Below are 25,667 nucleotides of genomic sequence, written 5' to 3'. Positions count from 1 at the left end.
CCTTAATGCCCTAACCGGAGCTAAAAACAGCAGTTAACCGGTTATAAACACTACAGCACGATGCCACAGCCTCTACTGTGGCTTTTACCTCCCTTAGGGATTATTTGAAGAAGAAATAAGCCTCTCTGAAGTCTCTGGACTCCACACGTGAAGCTGCATGAACTGTCTAGCAAAAACAACTGCGCAACTGAGGCGCGAAAATGAGCCCCCATCCCTCTTCATTCCAGAGTGATGGGGCCTTTGAGATAGGTTAGGTGTCTAATAAAGTGCCAGGCGAAATAAAAAACCCCATAAGTGTTTTACAAGTCTAAAAACACCAAATTCATTTTGAAATCATGCTAATAAAGCTATCGATTAAGCCCAAAATCAGTGTCCACCAGAATTAAGCCCTTAATTTAAGCCATCCTTCTATACAGAGTCTGAGAAAATGGCTTACCTTCCCCCATGGGGATTTCTGTCAGACTTCTAGCATTACTGGGTCTTGTTAGAAAAATTACTGATCATACCTGAAGCAGATAAGCCTGCAAACTGTTCCCCCCAACTGAAGTTCTCCGGTATTAAACAGTCCTGTGTGGGAACAGCAATGGATTTTAGTTACTGGTGCTAAAATCATATTCCTCTCAGCAGAAATCTTCATCACTTTCTGCCTAGAGTAAATAGTACAAACCGGCACTATTTTAAAATTACAAACTTTTGATAGAAGAAATAAAAACTACAAATCTAACACCACAAACTCTTTACCCTCCCGTGGAGATGCTACTTGTTAGAGCGGCAAAGAGAATGACTGGGGGGGCGGAGCCTGAGGGGAGCTATATGGACAGCTCTGCTGTGTGCTCTCAATGCCACTTCCTGTAGGGATTGAGAATATCCCACAAGTAAGGATGAAGCCGTGGACCGGATACACCAATGTAAGAGAAATGACGACACAAATGAAATTATTAGCATGTTGATCAACTTAACAATGCTAAAACAAATCATAATCCGATACTTGTTGCACTAAAGTATCCAACCAGAAAGTTGAAGCATTTGCAACATCAGCCAAATAAATTGCAGGCCTAAGAAAAGGACCTGAAATAAAATATTTTTCCTTAAATAAGATACAAGATTCCCATCTGAAGGAAAAAAATAAATAATATTTTCTATAGGAATAGTAGTATGTTTAGCAAGAGTAGAGATAGCCCCATTAACTTTGGGGATCTTTCCTCAAAACTTTAAAACTAACTGCCGGCAAAGGATACAATTTAAAAACCTTAAAGAAGGAATAAAAGAAGTCCCAGGCCTATTCCATTCCCTAGTATCATGAACTGGGAAAAAAAACCTCTGAAGAAACCACAGGAGGTTAATGAGCAGAATTTAAATGTTAGCTAGTCTTAAAAGAACTAGACTCCTCAATATCCAATATAATCAACACCTTTTCAACAACGAATGTACTCTATTTAAAAATAAAAAAGTAGATTTGTTAGTGTCAAATATCTGATGAAGTATATTCTAAATGAGAAAAAACATCATCAGAAGGATAATTTAGTATGTTGTCGGTCATTTGAAAATTCATCAACTAAATGAGAAGTTTAAAAAAGACCAATAAATTTTATTTAGAAGGCGGGATGTCAGACAAAGCTTTTAGGATAGAATCAGAAAAACATTCTCATAGATTTCTAGGTATATCTTGTACATTAGATGTAAAAAGAATAGCAATAGATAATGCATAAATATTAATGGACTCTGCATGTAAAAGTTTATCATGATAACTTATTACAAACCATAGCTAAAGATAAAATTCATAACATTAAAATAAATGAACTTAGCTTTGGTAGGACTGATATCAGTCATCAGGAATCCAACAGTATTTTCTGATACAGGAACAGTTTTTGGAATATCTTGCAATATGTAATAGAAAAACAACATATAAAGCAAAATTATCAAATTCCTTAAATGACAGTTTCAGGAATGGGAAAAAATGCAAACAGAACAAGCCTCTAGAAACCAGAAGCAACTAAAAAGTGAGACTTAAATAATGTAAAAAAACTGGCTGTAACAAACACGAGAGTCAAAAATGACGCAACTACATGAAAACTTCCGGCGTCAACTACGACGCCAGAAATGACGTCATTGACGTCAGGCAAACGTCAATCTCGCGCTAAAAAAAGTTTCGCGCCAAAAATGACGCAATAAATTCTAGCATTTTTTTGCACCCACGAGCCTAACAGCCCGCAGTTTAAAGGAAAAAAGTCAATTGGAAATTTTAGGTAAGAAAAATATTTCATTCATATGCATTTTCCCAAAAAATGAAACTGACAGTCTGAAAGAAGGAAAATAAACTCATTGACCTGAATCATGGCAAATATAAGTATAAAACATATATTTAGAACTTTACATATAAAGTGCCAAACCATAGCTGAGAGTGTCAGAAATAAAATAAGACTTACTTACCCAAAGACACTCATCTACATAAAGTAGATAGCCAAACCAGTACTGAAACGAGAATCAGTAGAGGTAATGGTATATAAGAGTATATCGTCGATCTGAAAAGGGAAGTAGGAGAAGAAATCTCTATGACCGATAACAGAGAACTTATGAAATAGATCCCCTAGAGGAAGACCATTGCATTCAAATAGGCAATACTCTCTTCACATCCCTCTGACATTCACTGCACTCTGAGAGGAAAACCGGGCTTCAGCCTGCTGCGAAGCGCATATCAACGTAGAAATCTAGCACAAACTTACTTCAGCACCTCTATGGGAGGCAAAGTTTGTAAAACTGAATTGTGGGTGTGGTGAGGGGTGTATTTATAGGCATTTTGAGGTTTGGGAAACTTTGCCCCTCCTGGTAGGAATATATATATTCCATACGTCACTAGCTCATGGACTCTTGCCAATTACATGAAAGAAACCATAATTTAAGAGAACTGCCTCTAACACTGTCGTCTTCTCCAGTGTCCAAATTCAGAGACACTTCCTTATTTCTACTGCAGCTAGGAGGCATCCTCTAGAACTGGGACGATGGCCCCCATACAACTTATGTTTCTGAGCAGGGGGGGCCCCCCATATTGTCCACACCGTTTAACAAAGGATTAATGACTTCTCATCTAAAAAGGGTAAAATGTCCTCTCTTTCCAATGAGGAGCACACTCCTTTGCCATTAGTGAGTCCTTAACTCCTAAAGACAACACACACACACAAACAATACCCTCCTATGAGGGGGTAAACATCTTGATAGGATCTGAAATGAGGTGAACCACAATATATTGTCAATGCTTAGGTAGGAGTCATAAATAACTGTATGGAAGAAAAATAAAATTATGCTTACTTGATAAATGACTTTCTTACATGATGGTGAGAGTCCATGAGTGATCACATGTGAGAATTCTCCTGCTGACCACAAGGAGGCAAGAGACACCCCAACAGACTAGAGCTTTAAATCTGTCCCACTTCCCATGATCGTCAATCATACATATAGCCAAGTAGATGATGAAAACAAAAAAGGAAAGTTAAAGCGGAGCAAACAAAGTGCAAAACAAACTGTCACCACCAGAACAAAAAGAAAGGGCAGGGCTCATGGACGCTCACCTTCTATGAAAGAAATGATCTCATCAGGTAAGCATAAATTTAGTTTTCTTTCATTAGATGGTGAAAGTCTACAAGCCATCATGTGTGGGAATCTTCTATAACCAAGAAGTGAATGCCACAAAAAAACACCATGAAAAGGGGGGGCGGGGGAAACTGCTCTTGTAGAATGCCTAGTAATGCAACCAAATAGGCCTTAAAAATTAAGCTAAAGTTACAGAAAGAGTCGAATGCTGACACTTAAGAGAACTGGCTCACAAACCCTTATCCAAACCCTGCAGAACCTCACTCTTCCTCAAGGAGGCAGAAGAAAATGAATGAGGATCATGGAAAGTGGGAGGGACTTAAAGCTCTGGTGTGATAAGGTATCTTGCCTCCCCCTAGTGTTCAGGAGGGGAATTTCCACATGTGATGGCCCATGGACTCTCACCATCTAATGGGAAGGAAAAAACGAAACAAAAAAAAAACAACAAAAAAAACAGAATTTATGCTTACCTGATAAATTACTTTCTCCAACGGTGTGTCCGGTCCACGGCGTCATCCTTACTTGTGGGATATTCTCTTCCCCAACAGGAAATGGCAAAGAGCCCAGCAAAGCTGGTCACATGATCCCTCCTAGGCTCCGCCTACCCCAGTCATTCGACCGACGTAAAGGAGGAATATGCATAGGAGAAATCATATGATACCGTGGTGACTGTAGTTAGAGAAAATAATTCATCAGACCTGATTAAAAAAACCAGGGCGGGCCGTGGACCGGACACACCGTTGGAGAAAGTAATTTATCAGGTAAGCATAAATTCTGTTTTCTCCAACATAGGTGTGTCCGGTCCACGGCGTCATCCTTACTTGTGGGAACCAATACCAAAGCTTTAGGACACGGATGATGGGAGGGAGCAAATCAGGTCACCTAGATGGAAGGCACCACGGCTTGCAAAACCTTTCTCCCAAAAATAGCCTCAGAAGAAGCAAAAGTATCAAATTTGTAAAATTTGGTAAAAGTGTGCAGTGAAGACCAAGTCGCTGCCTTACATATCTGATCAACAGAAGCCTCGTTCTTGAAGGCCCATGTGGAAGCCACAGCCCTAGTGGAGTGAGCTGTGATTCTTTCAGGAGGCTGCCGTCCGGCAGTATCATAAGCCAATCGGATGATGCTTTTAAGCCAAAAAGAGAGAGAGGTAGAAGTTGCTTTTTGACCTCTCCTTTTACCAGAATAAACAACAAACAAAGAAGATGTTTGTCTGAAGTCCTTTGTAGCCTCTAAATAGAATTTTAGAGCACGAACTACATCCAAATTGTGTAACAAACGTTCCTTCTTTGAAACTGGATTCGGACACAAAGAAGGCACAACTATCTCCTGGTTAATGTTTTTGTTAGAAACAACTTTCGGAAGAAAAACAGAATTTATGTTTACCTGATAAATTTCTTTCTCCAACGGTGTGTCCGGTCCACGGCGTCATCCTTACTTGTGGGATATTCTCTTCCCCAACAGGAAATGGCAAAGAGCCCAGCAAAGCTGGTCACATGATCCCTCCTAGGCTCCGCCTACCCCAGTCATTCGACCGACGTTAAGGAGGAATATTTGCATAGGAGAAACCATATGGTACCGTGGTGACTGTAGTTAAAGAAAATAAAATATCAGACCTGATTAAAAAAACCAGGGCGGGCCGTGGACCGGACACACCGTTGGAGAAAGAAATTTATCAGGTAAACATAAATTCTGTTTTCTCCAACATAGGTGTGTCCGGTCCACGGCGTCATCCTTACTTGTGGGAACCAATACCAAAGCTTTAGGACACGGATGAAGGGAGGGAGCAAATCAGGTCACCTAAATGGAAGGCACCACGGCTTGCAAAACCTTTCTCCCAAAAATAGCCTCAGAAGAAGCAAAAGTATCAAACTTGTAAAATTTGGTAAAAGTGTGCAGTGAAGACCAAGTCGCTGCCCTACATATCTGATCAACAGAAGCCTCGTTCTTGAAGGCCCATGTGGAAGCCACAGCCCTAGTGGAATGAGCTGTGATTCTTTCGGGAGGCTGCCGTCCGGCAGTCTCGTAAGCCAATCTGATGATGCTTTTAATCCAAAAAGAGAGAGAGGTAGAAGTTGCTTTTTGACCTCTCCTTTTACCTGAATAAACAACAAACAGGGAAGATGTTTGTCTAAAATCCTTTGTAGCATCTAAATAGAATTTTAGAGCGCGAACAACATCCAAATTGTGCAACAAACGTTCCTTCTTTGAAACTGGCTTTGGACACAGAGAAGGTACGATAATCTCCTGGTTAATGTTTTTGTTAGAAACAACTTTTGGAAGAAAACCAGGTTTAGTACGTAAAACCACCTTATCTGCATGGAACACCAGATAAGGAGGAGAACACTGCAGAGCAGATAATTCTGAGACTCTTCTAGCAGAAGAAATCGCAACTAAAAACAAAACTTTCCAAGATAATAACTTAATATCAACGGAATGTAAGGGTTCAAACGGAACCCCCTGAAGAACTGAAAGAACTAAATTGAGACTCCAAGGAGGAGTCAAAGGTTTGTAAACAGGCTTGATTCTAACCAGAGCCTGAACAAAGGCTCGAACATCTGGCACAGCTGCCAGCTTTTTGTGAAGTAATACCGACAAGGCAGAAATCTGTCCCTTCAGGGAACTAGCAGATAATCCTTTGTCCAATCCTTCTTGAAGGAAGGATAGAATCCTAGGAATCTTAACCTTGTCCCAAGGGAATCCTTTAGATTCACACCAACAGATATATTTTTTCCAAATTTTGTGGTAAATCTTTCTAGTCACAGGCTTTCTGGCCTGAACAAGAGTATCGATAACAGAATCTGAGAATCCTCGCTTCGATAAAATCAAGCGTTCAATCTCCAAGCAGTCAGCTGGAGTGAAACCAGATTCGGATGTTCGAACGGACCCTGAACCAGAAGGTCTCGTCTCAAAGGTAGCTTCCAAGGTGGAGCCGATGACATATTCACCAGATCTGCATACCAAGTCCTGCGTGGCCACGCAGGAGCTATCAAGATCACCGACGCCCTCTCCTGCTTGATCCTGGCTATCAGCCTGGGGATGAGAGGAAATGGCGGGAACACATAAGCTAGTTTGAAGGTCCAAGGTGCTACTAGTGCATCCACTAGAGCCGCCTTGGGATCCCTGGATCTGGCCCCGTAGCAAGGAACTTTGAAGTTCTGACGAGAGGCCATCAGATCCATGTCTGGAATGCCCCACAGGTGAGTGACTTGGGCAAAGATTTCCGGATGGAGTTCCCACTCCCCCGGATGCAATGTCTGCCGACTCAGAAAATCCGCTTCCCAATTTTCCACTCCTGGGATGTGGATAGCAGACAGGTGGCAGGAGTGAGACTCCGCCCAAAGAATAATTTTGGTTACTTCTTCCATCGCTAGGGAACTTCTTGTTCCCCCCTGATGGTTGATGTACGCAACAGTCGTCATGTTGTCTGATTGAAACCGTATGAACCTGGTCCTCGCAAGCTGGGGCCAGGCCTGGAGAGCATTGAATATCGCTCTCAGTTCCAGAATATTTATCGGTAGAAGAGATTCTTCCCGAGACCAAAGACCCTGAGCTTTCAGGGATCCCCAGACCGCGCCCCAGCCTATCAGACTGGCGTCGGTCGTGACAATGACCCACTCTGGTCTGTGGAACATCATCCCTTGAGACAGATTGTCCAGGGACAGCCACCAACGGAGTGAGTCTCTGGTCCTCTGATTTACTTGTATCTTCGGAGACAAGTCTGTATAGTCCCCATTCCACTGACTGAGCATGCACAGTTGTAATGGTCTTAGATGAATGCGCGCAAAAGGAACTATGTCCATCGCCGCCACCATCAAACCGATCACTTCCATGCACTGAGCTATGGAAGGAAGAGGAACGGAATGAAGTATCCGACAAGAGTCCAGAAGCTTTGTTTTTCTGGCCTCTGTTAGAAAGATCCTCATTTCTAAGGAGTCTATAATTGTTCCCAAGAAGGGAACCCTTGTTGACGGGGATAGAGAACTCTTTTCCACGTTCACTTTCCAGCCGTGAGATCTGAGAAAGGCCAGGACAATGTCCGTGTGAGCCTTTGCTTGAGGAAGGGACGACGCTTGAATCAGAATGTCGTCCAGGTAAGGTACTACTGCAATGCCCCTTGGTCTTAGCACCGCTAGAAGGGACCCTAGTACCTTTGTGAAAATCCTTGGAGCAGTGGCTAATCCGAAAGGAAGCGCCACGAACTGGTAATGTTTGTCCAGGAATGCAAACCTTAGGAACCGATGATGTTCCTTGTGGATAGGAATATGTAGATACGCATCCTTTAAATCCACCGTGGTCATGAATTGACCTTCCTGGATGGAAGGAAGGATAGTTCGAATGGTTTCCATCTTGAACGATGGGACCTTGAGAAATTTGTTTAAGATCTTGAGATCTAGGATTGGTCTGAACGTTCCCTCTTTTTTGGGAACTATGAACAGATTGGAGTAGAACCCCATCCCTTGTTCTCTTAATGGAACAGGATGAATCACTCCCATTTTTAACAGGTCTTCTACACAATGTAAGAACGCCTGTCTTTTTATGTGGTCTGAAGACAACTGCGACCTGTGGAACCTCCCCCTTGGGGGAAGTCCCTTGAATTCCAGAAGATAACCCTGGGAGACTATTTCTAGCGCCCAAGGATCCAGAACATCTCTTGCCCAAGCCTGAGCGAAGAGAGAGAGTCTGCCCCCCACCAGATCCGGTCCCGGATCGGGGGCCAATATTTCATGCTGTCTTGGTAGCAGTGGCAGGTTTCTTGGCCTGCGTTCCCTTGTTCCAGCCTTGCATTGGTCTCCAAGCTGGCTTGGCCTGAGAAGTATTACCCTCTTGCTTAGAGGACGTAGCACCTTGGGCTGGTCCGTTTTTACGAAAGGGACGAAAATTAGGTCTATTTTTTGCCTTGAAAGGCCGATCCTGAGGAAGGGCGTGGCCCTTACCCCCAGTGATATCAGAGATAATCTCTTTCAAGTCAGGACCAAACAACGTTTTCCCCTTGAAAGGAATGTTTAGTAGCTTGTTCTTGGAAGACGCATCAGCCGACCAAGATTTCAACCAAAGCGCTCTGCGCGCCACAATAGCAAACCCAGAGTTCTTAGCCGCTAACTTAGCCAGTTGCAAAGAGGCGTCTAGAGTGAAAGAATTAGCCAATTTGAGAGCATTGATTCTGTCCATAATCTCCTCATAAGGAGGAGAGTCACTATCGAGCACCTTAAGCAGTTCATCAAACCAGAAATATGCGGCAGTAGTGACAGGGACAATGCATGAAATGGGTTGTAGAAGGTAACCCTGCTGAACAAACATCTTTTTAAGCAAACCTTCTAATTTTTTATCCATAGGATCTTTGAAAGCACAACTATCCTCTATTGGAATAGTGGTGCGTTTGTTTAAAGTAGAAACCGCTCCCTCGACCTTGGGGACTGACTGCCATAAGTCCTTTCTGGGGTCGACCATAGGAAACAATTTTTTAAATATGGGGGGAGGGACGAAAGGAATACCGGGCCTTTCCCATTCTTTATTCACAATGTCCGCCACCCGCTTGGGTATAGGAAAAGCTTCTGGGAGCCCCGGCACCTCTAGGAACTTGTCCATTTTACATAGTTTCTCTGGGATGACTAAATTTTCACAATCATCCAGAGTGGATAATACCTCCTTAAGCAAAATGCGGAGATGTTCCAATTTAAATTTAAATGTAATCACATCAGATTCAGCCTGCTGAGAAATGTTCCCTAAGTCAGTAATTTCTCCCTCAGACAAAACCTCCCTGGCCCCCTCAGATTGGGTTAGGGGCCCTTCAGAGATATTAATATCAGCGTCGTCATGCTCTTCAGTAACTAAAACAGAGCAGCCACGCTTACGCTGACAAGGGTTCATTTTGGCTAAAATGTTTTTGACAGAATTATCCATTACAGCCGTTAATTGTTGCATAGTAAGGAGTATTGGCGCGCTAGATGTACTAGGGGCCTCCTGAGTGGGCAAGACTCGTGTAGACGAAGGAGGGAATGATGCAGTACCATGCTTACTCCCCTCACTTGAGGAATCATCTTGGGCATCATTGTCATTATCACATAAATCACATTTATTTAAATGAATAGGAATTCTGGCTTCCCCACATTCAGAACACAGTCTATCTGGTAGTTCAGACATGATAAACAGGCATAAACTTGATCAGAAAGTACAAAAAACGTTTTAAAATAAAACCGTTACTGTCACTTTAAATTTTAAACTGAACACACTTTATTACTGCAATTGCGAAAAAACATGAAGGAATTGTTCAAAATTCACCAAATTTTCACCACAGCGTCTTAAAGCCTTGAAAATATTGCACACCAATTTTGGAAGCTTTAACCCTTAAAATAACGGAACCGGAGCCGTTTTGAGCTTTAAACCCCTTTACAGTCCCTGGTATCTGCTTTGCTGAGACCCAACCAAACCCAAAGGGGAATACGATACCAAATGACGCCTTCAGAAGTCTTTTCTAAGTATCAGAGCTCCTCTCACATGCGACTGCATGCCATGCCTCTCAAAAACAAGTGCGCAACACCGGCGCGAAAATGAGACTCTGCCTATGCTTGGGGAAAGCCCCTAAAGAATAAGGTGTCTAAAACAGTGCCTGCCGATATTATTATATCAAAATACCCAGATAAAATGATTCCTCAAGGCTAAATATGTGTTAATAATCAATCGATTTAGCCCAGAAAAAGTCTACAGTTTAAATAAGCCCTTGTGAAGCCCTTATTTACAATCGTAATAAACATGGCTTACCGGATCCCATAGGGAAAATGACAGCTTCCAGCATTACATCGTCTTGTTAGAATGTGTCATACCTCAAGCAGCAAGAGACTGCAAACTGTTCCCCCAACTGAAGTTAATTGCTCTCAACAGTCCTGTGTGGAACAGCCATGGATTTTAGTTACGGTTGCTAAAATCATTTTCCTCATACAAACAGAATTCTTCATCTCTTTTCTGTTTCTGAGTAAATAGTACGTACCAGCACTATTTGAAAATAACAAACTCTTGATTGAATAATGAAAAACTACAGTTAAACACTAAAAAACTCTAAGCCATCTCCGTGGAGATGTTGCCTGTACAACGGCAAAGAGAATGACTGGGGTAGGCGGAGCCTAGGAGGGATCATGTGACCAGCTTTGCTGGGCTCTTTGCCATTTCCTGTTGGGGAAGAGAATATCCCACAAGTAAGGATGACGCCGTGGACCGGACACACCTATGTTGGAGAAACCAGGTTTAGTACGCAAAACCACCTTATCTGCATGGAACACCAGATAAGGAGGAGAACACTGCAGAGCAGATAACTCTGAAACTCTTCTAGCAGAAGAAATTGCAACCAAAAACAAAACTTTCCAAGATAGTAACTTAATATCTACGGAATGTAAGGGTTCAAACGGAACCCCTTGAAGAACTGAAAGAACTAAATTGAGACTCCAAGGAGGAGTCAAAGGTTTGTAAACAGGCTTGATTCTAACCAGAGCCTGAACAAAAGCTTGAACATCTGGCACAGCCGCCAGCTTTTTGTGAAGTAAAACAGATAAAGCAGAAATCTGTCCCTTCAAAGAACTTGCAGATAATCCTTTCTCCAAACCCTCTTGTAGAAAGGATAGAATCTTAGGAATTTTTATCTTGTTCCATGGGAATCCTTTAGATTCACACCAACAGATATATTTTTTCCATATTTTAAGGTAAATTTTCCTAGTTACAGGCTTTCTAGCCTGGACAAGAGTATCAATGACAGAATCTGAAAACCCACGCTTTGATAAAATCAAGCGTTCAATCTCCAAGCAGTCAGTTGGAGTGAAGCCAGATTCGGATGTTCGAATGGACCTTGAACAAGAAGGTCCTGTCTCAAAGGTAGCTTCCATGGTGGAGCCGATGACATATTCACCAGGTCTGCATACCAAGTTCTGCGTGGCCACGCAGGAGCTATCAAGATCACCGAAGCCCTCTCCTGATTGATCCTGGCTACCAGCCTGGGAATGAGAGGAAACGGTGGGAATACATAAGCTAGGTTGAAGGTCCAAGGCGCTATCAGTGCATCTACTAGAGTCGCCTTGGGATCCCTGGATCTGGACCCGTAGCAAGGAACCTTGAAGTTCTGACGAGACGCCATCAGGTCCATGTCTGGAATGCCCCATAATTGAGTTATTTGGGCAAAGATTTCCGGATGGAGTTCCCACTCCCCCGGATGGAAAGTCTGACGACTCAGAAAATCAGCTTCCCAATTTTCCACTCCTGGGATGTGGATTGCAGACAAGTGGCAGGAGTGATTCTCCGCCCATTGAATTATTTTGGTCACTTCCTCCATCGCCAGGGAACTCCTTGTTCCCCCCTGATGGTTGATATATGCAACAGTCGTCATGTTGTCTGATTGAAATCTTATGAATTTGGCCTTTGCTAGTTGAGGCCAAGCTTTGAGAGCATTGAATATCGCTCTCAGTTCCAGAATGTTTATCGGGAGAAGAGATTCTTCCCAAGACCATAGACCCTGAGCTTTCAGGGGTTCCCAGACCGCGCCCCAGCCCACCAGACTGGCATCGGTCGTGACAATGACCCACTCTGGTCTGCGAAAGCTCATTCCCTGTGACAGGTTGTCCAGGTTCAGCCACCAACGGAGTGAATCTCTGGTTCTTTGATCTACTTGGATCGTCGGAGACCAGTCTGTATAATCCCCATTCCACTGTCTGAGCATGCACAGTTGTAATGGTCTTAGATGAATTCGTGCAAAAACTATGTCCATTGCCGCAACCATCAAACCTATTACTTCCATGCACTGCGCTATGGATGGAAGAAGAACAGAATGAAGTACTTGACAAGAGCTTAGAAGTTTTGATTTTCTGGCCTCTGTCAGAAAAATCTTCATTTCTAAGGAGTCTATTATTGTTCCCAAGAAGGGAACTCTTGTTGACGGGGACAGAGAACTTTTTTCTATGTTCACTTTCCACCCGTGAGATCTGAGAAAGGCTAGGACAATGTCCGTATGAGCCTTTGCTTTTGACAGAGACGACGCTTGAATCAGTATGTCGTCCAAGTAAGGTACTACTGCAATGCCCCTTGGTCTTAGCACCGCTAGAAGGGACCCTAGTACCTTTGTGAAAATAATTGGAGCAGTGGCTAATCCGAATGGAAGTGCCACAAACTGGTAATGCTTGTCCAGAAAGGCGAACCTTAGGAACCGATGATGTTCCTTGTGGATAGGAATATGTAGATACGCATCCTTTAAATCAACCGTGGTCATGAATTGACCTTCCTGGATGGTAGGAAGAATTGTTCGAATGGTTTCCATTTTGAACGATGGAACCCTGAGAAATTTGTTTAGAATCTTGAGATCTAAAATCGGTCTGAATGTTCCTTCTTTTTTGGGAACTATGAACAGATTGGAGTAAAACCCCATCCCTTGTTCTCCTAATGGAACAGGATGAATCACTCCCATTCTTAACAGGTCTTCTACACAATGTAAGAATGCCTGTCTTTTTATTTGGTTTGAAGACAATTAAGACCTGTGGAACCTCCCCCTTGGGGGTAGTTCCTTGAATTCCAGATAACCTTGAGAAACTATTTCTAGCGCCCAAGGATCCTGAACATCTCTTGCCCAAGCCTGAGCAAAGAGAGAGAGTCTGCCCCCCACCAGATCCGGTCCCGGATCGGGGGCCAACACTTCATGCTGTTTTAGTAGCAGTGGCAGGTTTCTTGGCCTGCTTACCCTTGTTCCAGCCTTGCATCGGTCTCCAGGCTGGTTTGGTTTGAGAACTATTACCCTCTTGTTTAGAGGGTGTAGAATTTGAGGCTGGTCCGTTTCTGAGAAAGGGACGAAAATTTGGCTTATTTTTAGCCTTAAAAGACCTATCCTGAGGAAGGGCGTGGCCCTTTCCCCCAGTGATGTCTGAAATAATCTCTTTCAAGTCAGGGCCAAACAGCGTTTTACCCTTGAAAGGGATGTTAAACAATTTGTTCTTGGAGGACACATCCGCTGACCAAGACTTTAGCCAAAGCGCTCTGCGCGCCACAATAGCAAAACCTGAATTTTTCGCCGCTAATCTAGCTAATTGCAAAGTGGCGTCTAAGATAAAAGAGTTAGCCAATTTAAGTGCTTGAACTCTGTCCATAACCTCCTCATACGAAGATTCTTTATTGAGCGACTTTTCTAGTTCTTCGAACCAGAAACACGCTGCTGTAGTGACAGGAACAATGCATGAAATTGGTTGTAGTAGGTAACCTTGCTGAACAAACATCCTTTTAAGCAAACCCTCTAATTTTTTATCCATAGGATCTTTGAAAGCACAACTATCTTCTATAGGGATAGTAGTGCGTTTGTTTAGAGTAGAAACCGCCCCCTCGACCTTGGGGACTGTCTGCCATAAGTCCTTTCTGGGGTCGACCATAGGAAATAATTTCTTAAATATAGGGGGAGGAACAAAAGGTATGCCGGGCCTTTCCCACTCCTTATTTATAATGTCCGCCACCCGCTTGGGTATAGGAAAAGCATCGGGGGGCACCGGGACCTCTAGGAACTTGTCCATCTTACATAATTTCTCTGGAATTACCAAATTGTCACAATCATCCAGAGTAGATAACACCTCCTTAAGCAGAGCGCGGAGATGTTCTAATTTAAATTTAAAAGTAATAACATCAGGTTCAGCTTGTTGAGAAATTTTTCCTGAATCTGAAATTTCTCCCTCAGACAAAACCTCCCTCCTGGCCCCTTCAGATTGGTGTGAGGGTATGTCAGAACCATTATCATCAGCGTCCTCATGCTCTTCAGTATCTAAAACAGAGCAATCGCGCTTTCTCTGATAAGTGGGCATTTTGGACAAAATGTTTTTAATAGAATAATCCATTACAGCCGTTAATTGTTGCATAGTAAGAAGGATTGGCGCACTAGATGTACTAGGGGCCTCTTGTGTGGGCAAGACTGGTGTAGACACAGAAGGGGCTGATGCAGTACCATGCTTACTCCCTCGCTTGAGGAATTATCTTGGGCAACATTATTATCAGTGGCATCATTGTCCCTACTTTGTTTTATGTCACATTCATCACATATATTTAAATGGGGAGGAACCTTGGCTTCCAAACATACAGAACATCGTCTATCTGATGGTTCAGACATGTTAACAGGCATAAACTTGATAACAAAGCACAAAAAACGTTTTAAAATAAAACCGTTACTGTCACTTTAAATTTTAAACTGAACACACTTTATTACTGAATATGTGAAAAAGTATGAAGGAATTGTTCAAAATTCACCAAAATTTCACCACAGTGTCTTAAAGCCTTAAAAGTATTGCACACCAAAATTGAAAGGTTTAACTCTTAAAATAACGGAACCGGAGCCGTTTTTACATTTAACCCCTATACAGTCCCTGGTATCTGCTTTGCTGAGACCCAACCAAGCCCAGAGGGGAATACGATACCAAATGACGCCTTCAATAAGCTTTTTCAGTGGTTCTTAGCTCCTCACACATGCATCTGCATGCCTTGCTTTCCAAAAACAACTGCGCATTAGTGGCGCGAAAATGAGGCTCTGCCTATGACTAGAAAAGGCCCCCAGTGAAAAAGGTGTCCAATACAGTGCCTGCCGTTTTTTTTAAAACATCCCCAAGATTAAAAGAACTATTTATAGTTATAATCCACTAAATATACTTATAAAGTAATCGTTTTAGCCCAGAAAAATGTCTACCAGTCTTTAAAGCCCTTGTGAAGCCCTTTATTCTTATACTAAACTAAGAAAATGGCTTACCGGTTCCCATAGGGAAAATGACAGCTTCCAGCATTACCAAGTCTTGTTAGAAATGTGTCATACCTCAAGCAGCAAAAGTCTGCCCACTGTTTCCCCCAACTGAAGTTAATTCATCTCAACAGTCCTGTGTGGAAACAGCCATCGATTTTAGTAACGGTAGCTAAAATCATTTTCCTCTTACAAACAGAAATCTTCATCTCTTTTCTGTTTCAGAGTAAATAGTACATACCAGCACTATTTTAAAATAACAAACTCTTGATTGAAGAATAAAAACTACATTTAAACACCAAAAAACTCTTAACCATCTCCGTGGAGATGTTGCCTGTGCAACGGCAAAGAGAATGACTGGGGTAGGCGGAGCCTAGGAGGGATCATGTGACCAGCTTTGCTGGGCTCTTTGCCATTTCCTGTTGGGGAAGAGAATATCCCACAAGTAAGGATGACGCCGTGGACCGGAAACACCTATGTTGGAGAAACATAATTTATGCTTACCTGATAAATGTATTTCTCTTGTAGTGTATCCAGTCCACGGATCATCCATTACTTATGGGATATTAACTCCTCCCCAACAGGAAGTGCAAGAGGATTCACCCAGCAGAGCTGCTATATAGCTCCTCCCCTAACTGCCATTACCAGTCATTCTCTTGCACCCAACGAATAGATAGGATGTGTGAGAGGACTGTGGTGATTATACTTAGTTTCATACCTTCAATCAAAAGTTTGTTATTTTATAATAGCACCGGAGTGTGTTATTCCTTCTCTGGTAGAATTTGAAGAAGAATCTACCTGAGTTTTTCTATGATTTTAGCCGGAGTAGTTAAGATCATATTGCTGTTTCTCGGCCATCTGAGGAGAGGTAAACTTCAGATCAGGGGACAGCGGGCAGATTAATCTGCAAAGAGGTATGTAGCAGCTTATTATTTTCTGACAATGGAATTGATGAGAAAATTCTGCCATACCGATATAATGTAAACTCAGCCTTAAATGCAGTAGCAGCAACTGGTATCAGGCTGTCATGTATGTATATTTTACACTTCAGTATTCTGGGGAATGGCACTTCACTGGAATTATACTGTATGCATAAAACTTTAGCCTAATTTGCAGGGACTAGCAACAGGCTTTTTAATAACACTCAATTTATTAATGTTAAACGTTTTTTGCTGGCATGTAAAATCGTTTAATTTTCTGAGGTACTGGGTGAAAAAATGTTTTGGGCACTATTTTTTTCCACTTGGCAGTCGTTTTATTTAATTTATGACAGTTTACTGATCTCTCTCACTGTTATGTGTGAGGGGAAGGGGCCTTTTTTTGGCGCTTTTGCTACGCATCAAAAAATTCAGTCAGAAGTTTATTGTCTTCCCTGCATGATCCGGTTCATCTCTACAGAACTCAGGGGTCTTCAAAACTTGTTTTGAGGGAGGTAATCACTCACAGCAGAGCTGTGAGATTGTAGTTGACTGTGATAAAAAAACGTTTATTTTTTTTTTATTTTTTGAAAAGTTATAGCATCAAATCTTTGTAAAAAACACAATTTTAGCAAAGGATTGCTCCCATTAGCAAAGGATAACTAACCCTGATAGCAGAAAAAAAAAAAAAAAACAGAAATAAACGTTTTTTTTTTTATCACAGTCAACTACAATCTCACAGCTCTGCTGTGAGTGATTACCTCCCTCAAAACAAGTTTTGAAGACCCCTGAGTTCTGTAGAGATGAACCGGATCATGCAGGGAAGACAAACTTCTGACTGAATTTTTTGATGCGTAGCAAAAGCGCCAAAAAAAGGCCCCTTCCCCTCACACATAACAGTGAGAGAGATCAGTAAACTGTCATAAATTAAATAAAACAACTGCCAAGTGGAAAAAAATAGTGCCCAAAACATTTTTTCACCCAGTACCTCAGAAAATTAAACGATTTTACATGCCAGCAAAAAACGTTTAACATTAATAAATTGAGTGTTATTAAAAAGCCTGTTGCTAGTCCCTGCAAATTAGGCTAAAGTTTTATGCATACAGTATAATTCCAGTGAAGTGCCATTCCCCAGAATACTGAAGTGTAAAATATACATACATGACAGCCTGATACCAGTTGCTGCTACTGCATTTAAGGCTGAGTTTACATTATATCGGTATGGCAGAATTTTCTCATCAATTCCATTGTCAGAAAATAATAAGCTGCTACATACCTCTTTGCAGATTAATCTGCCCGCTGTCCCCTGATCTGAAGTTTACCTCTCCTCAGATGGCCGAGAAAAAGCAATATGATCTTAACTACTCCGGCTAAAATCATAGAAAAACTCAGGTAGATTCTTCTTCAAATTCTACCAGAGAAGGAATAACACACTCCGGTGCTATTATAAAATAACAAACTTTTGATTGAAGGTATGAAACTAAGTATAATCACCACAGTCCTCTCACACATCCTATCTATTTGTTGGGTGCAAGAGAATGACTGGTAATGGCAGTTAGGGGAGGAGCTATATAGCAGCTCTGCTGGGTGAATCCTCTTGCACTTCCTGTTGGGGAGGAGTTAATATCCCATAAGTAATGGATGATCCGTGGACTGGATACACTTAACAAGAGAAAAAAGTTTAATCTTGCGTTTTTTCTTTTCTATTTCCACTTTCACACAAGCCATTTGACCTGTAGCTTATGATTAGACGGCTTTTTTTTTTTCGTGACTCACCATGCCACAATTCATCATGTTTCTTGGAATTCCTAGGAGAGGTTTTGGTTGGTGCAGTTTGGGCTCGACCCCTCTTGCCCCCTACAGTGTCCTTTGTGCTCTCTTCCTCTTCCCGAACAGGTTTGTACCTGAGAAAAATACATAATCTCATGACAAGTGATCAAATTATCATGAAGGTAGTTAACTCAATTATTGTTTATAGGAGCTTGTGATATACCACTGAAGACATACAAGTAATGCAAGCAGTGATTACTTGTTCATTTTTATTTATTTGCTTAAATTCGATTTACAGGATATTAATAAAACCTAAAACTAAAAATGATAGTTCCTTTTGCATGCTTAATTTTAAAAGGGCTAGTACTTGGTTCCAAACTATTACCGAAAACCAAAAGGAACAGTCGTATGACTAGACATGCCTTCAAATAAGACCACGCTCTAATCCTTAAGATTACAAATCATTAGAAGACTGAGCACATAATTCTACAGCTCTTTGGCACTGCTTATGTTCTGCATACACTGTTCTATATACGTATTAGAACAAAGTTGTATAAAATACAGGATTTTCAAGAACTTGCTTTGCATTTTTTCCATGTGTGTCCCGCTGCATTTTACATTTTTAGTCTCCACAGCACTGTGATGAAGCAGTTACCATATGGTGTGTGTCTTGGTCCAGATGCCAGCTCTACCCAAAGGATTGCTCTCATCATCTGTAGACTCTCGTTCCTCCTCTGTTTGAATGCTATACTGCCGTACTGCCTGGTACACAGTCATGTTGTAGGGTAGCAGGTGATCTCCAATGTAAAACTGAAGCCTATGCCGCACATTTCCTGAATTCAAGAACTGAGCAGCCTGAGGAACATGAGAGAGAGATGGGTGTAATTTATAACACCAGTACTTGTATATATTTTACGCTAAATAGCCGATTTCCATTGCCTCTGACTTTTTTAATTATCAAGGTAAATTTTTTTACTTCCACTAGCTTTTCAGATATCAAACCAACGCTTTATTTTCAAAAAACATGTTAAAACACATATACTATAAAACATAGCTGTCATACTCACAAAGGTGACCAACATAATTTATGTAAGAACTTACCTGATAAATTTATTTCTTTCATATTGGCAAGAGTCCATGAGCTAGTGACATATGGGATATACAATCCTACCAGGAGGGGCAAAGTTTCCCAAACCTCAAAATGCCTATAAATACACCCCTCACCACACCCACAATTCAGTTTAACGAATAGCGAAGCAGTGGGGTGATAAAGAATGGAGTAAAAAGCATCAACAAAGGAAATTTGGAAATAATTGTGCTTTATACAAAAAATCATAACCACCATAAAAAGGGTGGGCCTCATGGACTCTTGCCAATATGAAAGAAATTAATTTATCAGGTAAGTTCTTACATAAATTATGTTTTCTTTCATGTAATTGGCAAGAGTCCATGAGCTAGTGACATATGGGATATCAATACCCAAGATGTGGATCTTCCACTCAAGAGTCACTAGAGAGGGAGGGAATAAAAATAAAAACAGCCATATTCCGCTGAAAAAATTAATCCACAACCCAAAAAAATAAGTTTACTTTCATTTCGAAAGAAAAAAACTTAAATCAAAAGCAGAAGAATCAAACTGAAACAGCTGGCTAAAGAACTTTTCTACCAAAAACTGCTTCCGAAGAAGCAAATACATCAAAACGGTAGAATTTAGTAAATGTATGCAAAGAGGACCAAGTTGCCGCTTTGCAAATCTGATCAACTGAAGCTTCATTCTTAAAAGCCCACGAAGTGGAGACTGATCCAGTAGAATGAGCTGTAATTCTCTGAGGCGGGGCCTGACCCGACTCCAAATAAGCTTGATGAATCAAAAGTTTCAACCAAAAAGCCAAGGAAATAGCAGAAGCCTTCTGACCTTTCCTAGGACCAGAAAATAAAACAAATAGACTGGAAGTCTTCCTGAAATCTTTAGTACCTTCCACATATTTCAAAGCTCTTACCACATCCAAAGAATGTAAGGATCTCTCCAAAGAATTCTTAGGATTAGGACATAAGGAAGGGACAACAATTTCTCTACTAATGTTGTTAGAATTCACAACCTTAGGTAAAAATTGAAAAGCAGTCCGCAAAACTGCCTTATCCTGATGAAAAATCAGAAAAGGAGACTCACAAGAGCAGATAACTCAGAAACTCTTCTAGCAGAAGAGATGGCCAAAAGAAAACACTTTCCAAGAAAGTAGTTTAATGTCCAAAGAATGCATAGGTTCAAATGGAGGAGCCTGTAAAGCCTTCAGAACCAAATTAAGACTCCAAGGAGGAGAAATTGACTTTAATGACAGGCTTAATACGAACTAAAGCCTGTACAAAACAGTGTATATCAGGAAGTATAGCAATCTTTCTGTGAAATAAAACAGAAAGAGCGGAGATTTGTCCTTTTAAGGAACTTGCAGACAAACCCTTATCCAAACCATCCTCAAGAAACTGTAAAATTCTAGGAATTCTAAAAGAATGCCAGGAGAATTTATGAGAAGAACACCATGAAATGTAAGTCTTCCAAACTCTATCATAAATCTTTCTAGAAACAGATTTACGAGCTTGTAACATAGTATTAATCACTGAGTCAGAGAAACCTCTATGACTTAGAACAAAGCTTTAAATTTCCATACCTTCAAATTTAATGATTTGAGATCCTGATGGAAAAACGGACCTTGAGATAGAAGGTCCAGCCGTAACAGAAGTGGCCAAGGCGGGCAACTGGAAATCCGAACCAGATCCGCATACCAAAACCTGTGTGGCCATGCTTGAGCCTCCAGCAACACAAAAGACTGTTCCATGATGATTTTGGAGATCACTCTTGGAAGGAGAACTAGAGGCGGAAAGATGTAAGCAGGATAATAACACCAAGGAAGTGTCAACGCATCCACTGCTTCCACCTGAACATCCCTGGACCTGGATAGATATCTGGGAAGTTTCTTGTTTAGATGAGAGGCCATGAGATCTATCTCTGGAAGACCCCACATCTGAACAATCTGAGAAAACACATCTGGATGGAGAGACCACTCCCCTGGATGTAAAGACTGGCGGCGGATATAATCCGCCTCCCAATTGTCTACACCTGGGATATGCACTGCAGAGATTAAACAGGAGCTGGATTCCGCCCAAGCAAGTATCCGAGATACTACTTTCATGGCTTGGGGACTGAGAGTCCCACCCTGATGATTGACATAAGCCACAGTTGTGATATTGTCTATCTGAAAACAAATGAACGGTTCTCTCTTTAGCAGAGGCCAGAACTGAAGAGCCCTGAAAATAGCACGGAGTACTAAAATATTTATTGGTAATCTCGCCTCTTGAGATTTCCAAACCCCTTGTGCAGTCAGAGATCCCCAAACAGCTCCCCAACCTGAAAGACTTGCATCTGTTGAGATCACAGTCCAGGTTGGGCGAACAAAAGAAGCCCCTTGAACCAAACGATGGTGATCTATCCACCATGTCAGAGTGTCGTACATTGGGATTCAAGGATATTAATTGTGATACCTTTGTATAATCCCTGCACCATTGATTCAGCATTCAAAGCTGTAGAGGTCTCATGTGAAAACGAGCAAAGGGGATCGCGTCCGATGCTGCAGTCATGAGACCTAAAACTTCCATGCACATAGCCACTGAAGGGAATGACAGACTGAAGGAGCCGGCATGCTGCGACCAATTTTAAACGTCTCTTGTCTGTTAGAGACAGAGTAATGGACACTGAATCTATCTGGAAGCCTAAAAAGGGGACCCTTGTCTGAGGAATCAAGAAACTTTTTGGTAAATTGATCCTCCAACCATGAAAATCTTCTCACAGGAGGTCTTACTCTGAATCCTATTCGATACCTTTGAGAGACAAAGCTCTGAATCCAATGATTTTGGACAGATTTTATCCAAATATCCTTGAAAAACCTTAATCTGCCCCCTACCAGCTGAGCTGGCATGAGGGCCGCACCTTCATGCGGACTTAGGAGCTGGACTTTGGTTTCCTAAATGGCTTGGATTTATTACAATTTGAGGAAGGCTTCCAATTGGAAGCAGATTCCTCGGGGAGAGGATTGAGGTTTTTGTTCTTTATTCTGACGAAAGGAACGAAAACGGTTAGAAGCCTTAGATTTACCCTTAGGTTTTTTTATCCTGAGGCAAAAAAAACTCCTTTTCCCCCAGTGATAGTTGAAATAATAGAATCCAACTGAGAACCAAATAAATTATTACCTTGGAAAGAAAGAGATAGTAATCTAGATTTAGATGTCATATCAGCATTCCAAGATTTAAGCCACAAAGCTCTTCTAGCTAAAACAGCTAAAGACATGGATCTAACACCAATTTTGATAATATCAAAAATGGCATCACAAATAAAATGATTAGCATGTTGCAGTAAGCGAACAACGCTAGATATGTCAGAATCCAATTCGTGTTGCGCTAAATTTTCCAACCAGAAAGTTGATGCAGCCGCAACATCAGCCAAAGAAATAGCAGGTCTGAGAAGATGACCTGAATATAAATAGGCCTTCCTTAGATAAGATTCAATCTTCCTATCTAAAGGATCCTTAAAGGGACACTGTACTCAAAATTTTTCTTTTGTGATTCAGATTGAGCATGACATTTTAAGCAACTTTCTAATTTACTCCTATTATCAAATTTTCTTCATTCTCTTGGTATCTTTAATTGAAATGCAAAATTGTAAGTTTAGATGCCGGGCCATTTTTGGTGAACAACCTGGGTTGTCCTTGCTGATTGGTGGATAAATTCATCCACCAATAAAAAAGTGCTGTCCAGAGTATTGAAACCAAACAGAAAGCTTAGATGCCTTCTTTTTCAAATAATGATTGCAAGAGAACGAAGAAAATTTGATAATAGGAGTAAATTAGAAAGTTGCTTAAAAATGCATGCTCTTTCTGAATTACGAAAGAAAAAATTTGGGTAGTGTGTCCCTTTAAAGGAAGGAAGTGCTATCTTCCATAGGAATAGTGGTACGTTTAGCAAGAGTAGAAATAGCCCCATCAACTTTGGGGATTTTTTCCCAAAACTCTATAGATTTTGCTGGTAAAGGATACCATTTTTTAAACCTTGAAGAAGGAATAAAATAAGTATCTGGCTTATTCCATTCCCTAGAAATCATATCAGAAATAGCCTCAGGAATGGGAAAAACCCCTGGGGAAACCACAGGAGGTTTAAAAACAGCATTTAAACGTTTATTAGACTGAACGTCAATAGGACTGGTTACCTCAATATCCAAAGTAATTAACACTTCTTTTAATAAAGAATGCATATACTCTATTTTAAATAAATAAGTAGATTTGTCAGTGTCAATGTCTGAGGAAGGATCTTCTGTTTCAGATAGATCCTCATCAGAAGAGGATGAATTATGTTGTTGGTCATTTGAAATTTCATCAGCTAAATGAGAAGTTTTAAAAGACCTTTTACGTTTATTAGAAGGTGGAAATGCAGACAAAGCCTTCATAATAGAATCAGAAACAAATTCTTTAAAATTTACAGGTATATCATGCACATTAGAAGTTGAAGGAACTGCAATGTACTATTACTGATGGAAACACTATCTGCATGTAAAAGTTTATCATGACAACTATTACAAATGACATTCGGTGGAATAATTTCTACAATTTTACAACAAATGCACTTAGCTTTGGTTAAACCAATGTCAGGCTGCAATGTTCCAGCAGAAACTTCTGAGACAGGATCAGATTGGGACATCTTGCACAATGTAAGAGAAAAAACAACATATAAAGCAAAATTATCTATTTCCTTATATGACAGTTTCAGGAATGGGAAAAAATGCAATAGCATAGGCCTCTGAAAGCAAAAAGCAAGAGGCAAACAAACAAGGACTATTGAAATAATGAAAAAGTTTGGCGCCAAGTATGACGCACAACGTAACGTAAACTCTTTTTTGGCGCCAAAAATGACCGGAAATGACACACTTGCGTCACTAATGACGCTGCCGTGTGAAAGGTATCGGCGTCACGTATGACGCCGGAAATTACGAAGTTGCGTCATAAACGTACTTTTCGCGCCAAAAAAATTCGCGCCAAGAATGACGCAATAAAGTTTAGCATTTGATGCACCCGTGGGCCTAATACCCGCAATTGCAAGAAGTAGTCAATTGAAAAAAATACTAAACCCCAGGTAAGAAATACATTTCTTAAAATGTTTACATTCCCAAATATGAAACTGACAGTCTGCAGAAGGAAATACATGAACCTGACTCATGGCAAATATAAGTACAATACATATATTTAGAACTTTATATAAATGCATAAAGTGCCAAACCACAGCTGAGAGTGTCTTAAGTAATGAAAACATACTTACCAAAAGACACTCATCAACATATAGTAGATAGCCAAACCAGTACTAAAACAGTTATTAGTAGAGGTAATGGTAAATTGAGAGTATATGTCGATCTGAAAAGGGAGGTAGGAGATGAATCTCTACGACCGATAACAGAGAACCTAAGAAATAGACCCCCGTTAGGGAAATCATCATATTCAAATAAGTGATACTCCCTTCACGTCCCTCTGACATTCGCTGTACTCTGAGAGGAATCGGGCTTCAACAATGCTGAGAAGTGCATATCAAGGCAGAAATCTTAGCACAAACTTACTTCACCACCTCCATAGTAGGCAAAGTTTGTAAAACTGCATTATGGGTGTGGTGAGGGGTGTATTTATAGGCATTTTGAGGTTTGGGAAACTTTGCCCCTCCTGGTAGGATTGTATATCCCATATGTCACTAGCTCATGGACTCTTGCCAATTACATGAAAGAAATACGGATTTGTTTGTGTTTTACCAAGACTGTAAATGGGGCAAATTATTATGGATTGAAATAGAATAAAAAGTTTAAATAATATGAAGCAAAACCAGGTTGAAAGAAATTATTTGCCATAAAGCGAGCAAAGCAAATGTAAAAGCTATAGACATAATGTGAATGAATAAATGAATAATTAAATCTTGAAAGTGTATTGTATTAAAGAAAGACACTAAATAAAAGAAAATACGAACTCCGGACAACAGTTGTATCAACATTTTTAAAAATAATTTTACCAAAGATTCATCAATCTCCTCATCTGAGCCATCGTCATCACTATCCTCATCTTCTTCTCTCACTCTGCCATAACCTGGAAGAATATGTAAACTTTAGAGCCCTTACACAGTGACAAAAAAAAAAAAAAAAAGAGAGACAAAATGGAAATAGTTTTCACACAGTCTCATTTAAGTTTATTGGGCGAGCTTCAACAGATGTCAAAAATTTACAGAGATGATTGGATCTATTACTAGTAAAAATTATACATTTGCAAAAAAACAAAACAATAGACTGGAAGAGACATATTTTGCAAACACTTTGCACTTACCTCGAACCACAAGGTATCTCTCGATTGCTTGAACCAGGGCCAAAGGATCTATTTTAACAGGACCTCCTTTCCATTGTTTGACATTAGTGCACTCAGGATGTCTCTGTAGCTGGCACTTGAGCTGGTGGGTGTTAAAAAACTTTAGTGCCTGAGACCCTCTGTATAAAGACAAGAAAGGATTTCTATAATGTCTTCAATTTATCAGTTTACACTATTCTAAACCCTTCAGAATCATTTTGTTATTCAAATAGTGTATGCTTA

At 40.8% G+C, this 25,667-nt stretch overlaps 1 protein-coding gene across 9 annotated transcripts in view; it reads right to left on the bottom strand.

Annotated features, from left to right (window-relative positions):
• TRIP12 (thyroid hormone receptor interactor 12) overlaps window positions 1-25,667 on the bottom strand; it is a 1,052,161-nt gene that overhangs the window by 256,146 nt on the left and 770,348 nt on the right. For all 9 annotated transcript variants that reach the window (XM_053709826.1, XM_053709829.1, XM_053709830.1 and 6 more), the window contains 4 exons: window positions 25,407-25,564; window positions 25,099-25,172; window positions 18,665-18,864; window positions 18,016-18,143 (listed from right to left, as the gene is read on the bottom strand). In XM_053709826.1, coding sequence (XP_053565801.1) covers window positions 18,016-18,143; window positions 18,665-18,864; window positions 25,099-25,172; window positions 25,407-25,564 — 560 coding nt within the window. The remainder of the gene's footprint in view (window positions 1-18,015; window positions 18,144-18,664; window positions 18,865-25,098; window positions 25,173-25,406; window positions 25,565-25,667) is intronic.

The sequence above is a fragment of the Bombina bombina genome, chromosome 4 (genome assembly GCF_027579735.1).
Source record: "Bombina bombina isolate aBomBom1 chromosome 4, aBomBom1.pri, whole genome shotgun sequence".
In the NCBI taxonomy this organism is placed as follows: Eukaryota; Metazoa; Chordata; class Amphibia; order Anura; family Bombinatoridae; genus Bombina; species Bombina bombina.
Note: the sequence above shows the minus strand (reverse complement) of the source record. Positions and strands in the feature narration are given on the sequence as shown.